Source organism: Dipodomys ordii, unplaced genomic scaffold (assembly GCF_000151885.1).
Source record: "Dipodomys ordii isolate 6190 unplaced genomic scaffold, Dord_2.0 Scaffold45, whole genome shotgun sequence".
Taxonomy (NCBI): Eukaryota; Metazoa; Chordata; class Mammalia; order Rodentia; family Heteromyidae; genus Dipodomys; species Dipodomys ordii.
Genome location: NW_012267261.1, coordinates 4,546,793 through 4,552,918, shown reverse-complemented (window position 1 = coordinate 4,552,918; position 6,126 = coordinate 4,546,793). Strand labels below are relative to the sequence as shown.

General features: G+C 42.8%; 1 protein-coding gene across 1 annotated transcript in view; it reads left to right on the top strand.

Annotated features, from left to right (window-relative positions):
• Positions 1 to 3,796: 3,796 nt before the first annotated feature.
• Positions 3,797 to 6,126, top strand: part of Fgf12 (fibroblast growth factor 12) — a 559,926-nt gene continuing 557,596 nt past the window's right edge. Inside the window, exons 1-2 of the mRNA XM_013019388.1 lie at positions 3,797 to 3,862; positions 4,049 to 4,192. Of these exons, the coding sequence (XP_012874842.1) occupies positions 4,180 to 4,192 (13 nt within the window). The 5' untranslated portion in view covers positions 3,797 to 3,862; positions 4,049 to 4,179. The remainder of the gene's footprint in view (positions 3,863 to 4,048; positions 4,193 to 6,126) is intronic.

Here is a 6,126-nt window from a genome sequence, read left to right as displayed (position 1 = left end):
TAATCATACAAAATAGAAAGTTGGAAGTGATGTAAGAGAAGTTAAAATGCAGAATCATTAGTGTTCTTAATAGAAAAAAATATCCTTATGTAGAGTACCGGGGGAGACTGTAGGAGTAAGACAGAATATATATTTGTAAATTTGATATAATGAAGTGAAAAAAATACCAGAAATATGTTAGTAGTAACTATGGAAGTAAAGGAAAATGAAAATCTGGATGTTTATTTAGAATAATAGGGGCTAGGCTGGGTGCTGGTGGCTCACACCTGAAGGTACTCAGGAGACTGATCTTAGGATTGTGGTTTGAAGCCAACCTGGGCAGAGAAGTCGGTGAGATTCTTATCTCCAATTAATCACAGAAAAAGCCAGAAATGGTACTGTGGCTCAAGTGGTAGAGCACTAGCCTTGTGCAAAAGGAGCCTAAGGACAATGCCTAGGCCCAGAGTTCAAGCCCAAGAACTGGAAAAAAAAAGAAGAGGAATTATTATGCAGCATTTAATTTTTTTTTTTTGGGTCCGGTCGTGGGGCCTGAACTCTGGGCCTGGGCGCTGTCCCTCAGCTCTTCAGCTCAAGGCTAGCGCTCTACCACTTGAGCCACAGCGCCACTTCCGGCTTTTTTCTTTTTGCTTATGTGGTGCTGAGGAATCGAACCCAGGGCCTCAGGCATGCAAGGCAAGCGCTCTACCACTGAGCCACCTTCCCAGCCCTAACATTTAATTTTTAAGACAAATAAAAAGGTTGCAAATGTCAGACCACAGATTTTTCCAATAAAGTAAAAAGAAACAATGACAAGAATAACATTGAAAGTTGTGAAGAAACAGAATAAGAGTTCACGAAGTAGGAAGCTCTTGTTCTGTCTATAGTGGGGCGGGGGGGGGGGGGGGTTTACACAGGAAATCATCCTGGAAAAGATGGGTTACCTCTTTCTTCAGACCCTCAGATTTGGAGACAGTTCTGCTCCACTGTGGGACTACTGTCAAGTACTCTCCACACTATAATTTCTCCACCTGAAAGGTAGTAAATATTAATAGCATGTATATTCCTGTTGGTGGGAATGTTAGTTAGTAAAAGCAGTATGGAAGTTCTTAAAAAAATGAAAAAAATAGAATTTCCCTATGATCTTGATATGGTACTCCTGAGTATATGCCCAAAGGAATCAAAGTCAGCAGAGATATCTAGGTTTGTATTTATTGAGGCATTGTTCACAGTAAACAAGTTATGGGACCACCTTAGTTGTTGATCAACAATGTATGTAAAGAATATTTGGTATGGGCTGGGAAGGTGACTCAGTGGTAGAGTGCTTGCCTTGCATGCATGAGGCCCTGGGTTCAATTCCTTAGCACCACACAAGCAGAAAAAGCTGGAAGTGGTGCTGTAGCTCAAGTGGTAGGGTCCTGGCCTTGAGCTGAAGAGCTGAGGGACAGCGCCCAGGCCCAGAGTTCAGGCCCCACAACCAACAACAACAAAAAGAATATTTGGTATATGTATGCAATAGAATATTACTCAACCATAAGGAATAAAATCATGTCAGTTGCAGGAAAATAAATGTTAAGCAACATAAGCCAGAGTCAGAAATATTAATATCACTTCCCTTGTATGCAGAATCATATTTTATCTTTTAAAAAGACATTAACATAGAAGAGAATTATTTGGTGGGGAACAGGGAAACTGAGGAAAGGGGTGTGAAAAAAGAAACGGTAACAAGGGGTATCTATAATTGAAGTCTATGTAAATGTCATAATAAACCCACATTTTGAACAATGAATAAACACTACTAAAAAGCAAGTGTATCTGAATTCAGAGGATATGTAGGGGGTTGGGAGGGATGGCAGAGGACTATGAAAGGGGTGATATTGATCAAGATGTATCATACTTATAATCTTGAATTGTAACATCTTTGTACAATTACTTAAAGATTGTAAAAATATAATACAAGCAGAAAGCATAAGAAAAAAGTAAGTGTATCTGTATTCTGTACATATCTTTTCTTCTGAAATTCTAGAGAAAGAATGTTAGAAGGTTTAGGATTGAGAGCAGGAATTATGTATGTCAACAAAACAGATCATTGATCTTCAGAAACCACTTGACCTCAATCCCATGTCCTATACTATCTAAATATTTAAAATTCACTCCAAGTTGTGTGATTCTTCAAAAACTTTGTTTAGGCATGCAGTCCAGAGAGACTAAAAGATTAGTTGACTTGAGGCCCCCCATGTTTGAGAGTTTTAATTCCCCAATGCTGGATGGATGTACGCTTTGCCACAGCAGTTAAACAGCAGGAAGCGTCTGCTAAGAAATGCTCATTTCTACTTGAGCTGACATGATTAATATTTGTAATCATGGCCTAAAGGTATTGGAAAATCCCAGGTTGCCTTCCAAATCATTAGAGAAAGATTAAATTATAGTTAGCCTTGAGTTCTATGTTGGTGGTACCTGTTAGTGTGTTTCCACTTTTTGAAAACTGGGATAAAAAGGTACGGTAGAAGGGTCCCCAGGAACTGTGGAGTGTGTGATACATCTGCAAAGTTTTTTTTTTTCTTGGATATTCCAAGTATTCCATAGAACAGTTTTCTGGATTTGTTTTTATGCCTAAAACAAATGTGTTTTTTTTTCTTGAGCAGCAATTTTCTTTGGATAATTTGGACAATTAAAAAATTAAGCGAGTCAATCTATGATTATTTGCTTACTAAATATTTTTCATATGAATAGAGTACATAGGCTTTAAAAATATTCTGATGAGGAAGCAGCAGCCGAAGTTATTTTGGCTGAGCAAGAAAAACATTTCCCATGTCACTTGATAGAAAGATAACATATCATTGCCCCCTTTCTATGGTACTGGGACTTGAACTCAGGCCCTTGCCTTCTCTCTCTCTCTCTCTCTCAAATCTAGCTCTCTACCACTTGAGCCACACCTCCACTTCTGGCATTTTGCTTGGCAATGTGAGCTAAGTGTCTCCCTGGCTGGCTTTTAATTGGGATCCTCTAGCACAGTTAGGATGACAGGCGTTAGCCATCAGACCACCTAGATATCCCATTCCAAAGTACTTGTCAAGAAGGTACTTGGGGACTTGGCTTTCTTGGTGGATCTTGGAAAGAAGCGAAAAGTGTACCTTCCAATATCCCCAGTGGCTGGGGAACTTTCGCAGCCCTGGAGTCTGCTCACGGATCGGCTTCAGGTGGAGGCCAGAGGCTGGCACCAGGAAGGAAGAACGCCCACCTTCGACAGCCCCAGGAACGTGCCGCCCTACACCGAACACAGGACGCACCGAGTGCAGGAATGGCAGTAGAAATCCAAGTCTGTGGTAGAGGTGGGGGGCGGGGGGGGGGAGAGGGGAAGGAAAAGCCCCCCTGGGAAAGAACTGAGCCGCTAGGAGGAGAAACCCAAATCGTGACCACTGAGCAGTCCCTCCTTCTCGCTCCCTTCGCTTCCTCTGCTTGGGGTGGGGGTACATCATATCCCCAACTTGTTCCAAGGCGTCAGCCATCCATCCTGGAAAAGCCTGTAGGGTCGATCTACAGCTCTAGTCCAATCTAGTATTATTATTATTATATCCCCCCCCCTCTAGTTTGCAGAGGAAAATCCGGTCCAGCGTCTATTTTTAGCAGCTCTTCGCTGTGACCGAACGCTCCATCTCTTCGGCTGGGATAACCGAGGCCGTACTGGGGAGGGAAGCGGGGGGGGAGAGAGGGTGGGGGGGGAGGGAGGGAGCAGGGGGCGGTGAAAAGGAGCCGGGAGGGACGGCCTGCGCATGCGTGCCAGCGCCCATGCCAATCCGCTGTACATCCAGGGAGCAAAGTGGGATGATCCGTCACTACACCTGCAGCACCACGCTCGGAGGACAGCTCCTGCTCGCGGACCCAGGTAAAATATTAAAGCATAATCGTAACCAAGAAGAGAAAAGACCGTGCCCAGCAGGCTCCGTGCATGCGTTTCAGTACGCGAGGCGCTTCGCAAACCTATCCCCCGTACCCCCTCCTGCGGTGGCTGCTAAGCGTGTCCTTTGGTGGCTGAGCGCAGCTCCAAGGTTTAAGAAATCTCATCTTTCAGGAAGCCTGAAGGGAAGGAAGGAAGTCCTGGCGAGATCCTCAGATCGGCGTCCCAGATTTGGGGATCTGTAGCGGGGCCCACACCTTCCGGCTAACTTCCATTGAACTTCCCAGCACTCGACAGGGACCGAAATGGAGAGCAAAGGTATGTGCGTGGCTGGTGGCCCCGGAGGGGGGACTTCCCGCTGGCCGGTGCGTGTGGGCAGTCCTGGGTAGCGAGGGGACTGCAGTGCTGGGGAGCCAGCATCACACTAGGTCGATAGGAGGAGGAGACCTAGGTCCATTGCAGCACCGGGGCGAGTGGCAGGAAGAAGGCCACTTGGTTTTAACTCTCAGAGCCTGGAAGCCAGTGTTTGATACTCTTATCAGTTGCGTAGTGGAGTGTGATGAGTCCCCCCCCCACTTCACCCCCCCCGGGTGGGGAGGGGGAGGGTGGTGGCGGGAGAAGCATTCCTCCCAAAATGGAGGGGGAGGAGATAGGTTGCTAAAGCAATCTCTTCTCTGTTCAAATGGATTGATGGGAAAGAAATAGATTTTGTTTGCTTTAGGATCATTGACAGGCATGTTTGTATCCGAGGTACAGTAATGCTTTGCTTCAAAGAGGGTGAAAAAAAATAAAAGATGCTTGGAATTTTCCACCCCCACCCATGAACATGGTATTTCTGGATGTGTATGACCACATCTTTCTGCATATTGAATATGTATCAGCTGAAAAATTTGGGTCTACTTGAAACAGCGTGCATTGGAACTGACCTCTAAGGAGAACAGTATTAGAGTGCCGCTTGGCTCTCACGCATGATATGTTTGCCAGTTCTGGACATGTATGCATTCATATCCTCCTCATAAGCAAATCTGCATGATGTGCACACCAGCTGGTACACGAACTGTATATTAAAAAATCAACTTCTTGTTGACATATTTAATACACATAAACAGAATGACTGTTGAGATGGTTAGATTGGGTATTGATTGGGTTTAACCCCATCTGGGCACCGTATTCTTTTCTCTGCCACCTCGACATGCCCACCAGGTTGTGACAGCTTTGAATGATGTGGTCAGATATCCAGTAGAAATATTGGATGTATTTAATTCTGGTGAAATCAGAAGAATGATGTCAACTTTTACGAAACTATATTCATTACCCAGAACTCGAGAAGCTATATTTGAAGCAAGGTTTTATTTTTAACCAAGAATGTCACTCACTGTGGCATTGTACTTCGGATCAGGGAGTGGGGGTGACTTACCTATTTCTGGGATGATTAATAAAACTGGAGCATTGAATGATAGCAACTATGTTCAATAAGAGTATATGGAGCAGCTAATTAGTATTTATGTATTAATGAATTTGTATGTAAGCACACTATGGAAAGAACTCAAGTGTCTATTCAGATTAGTTCACAATTTTAAGTTTAAACAAATTATTTTATGATCTACTGATGGGCAGCTCAGTGTGTGACAATAATGAACATGTATGAGCAATTCATGACTATAAATGCACATGAGTTACTAGCTCTATCATAGAATCCATTTTAAAATGAAAGCTAATTTTCTTTAACTCATGAAGGTAGGTCTGTGATAATCTAGTAAATTAAACATTTGTAGAACATAAGGCTAACAAGAGAAAGGAGACTATAATTTTATAAAATAGTATTTTTGGGTATGCTTAAATGACACTTTGAATTTGGTCATTAAATTTGTTACTTGGCAAGGGTTCTTGGTATAATTTTTATTTTTTGCCTCTGATTTGTGCTGTAACTTCAAGGCCAGTTGTAAAATAAGGATATATCTCTTAGCAGTATCTTTTACTTTCCTCATCGCCCATGAAAATATGCTATGTGCCATGCAGAGTTTGAGATGTTTTGTATCTCTGATTGATAACAGTAGGACTTCAGCCATGCTGCCACTGTTGGGATTTCAGAAAGGAGAAAAAATTTCAGAAGTATATGAGAAGGATCTGATCTGAAGTTCTATGTGAATCCAGAAAACAATGATCTATCTATCTATCTATCTATCTATCTATCTATCTATCTATCTATCTATCTATCTATCTATCTATCTATCTATCTATCTATCTATCTA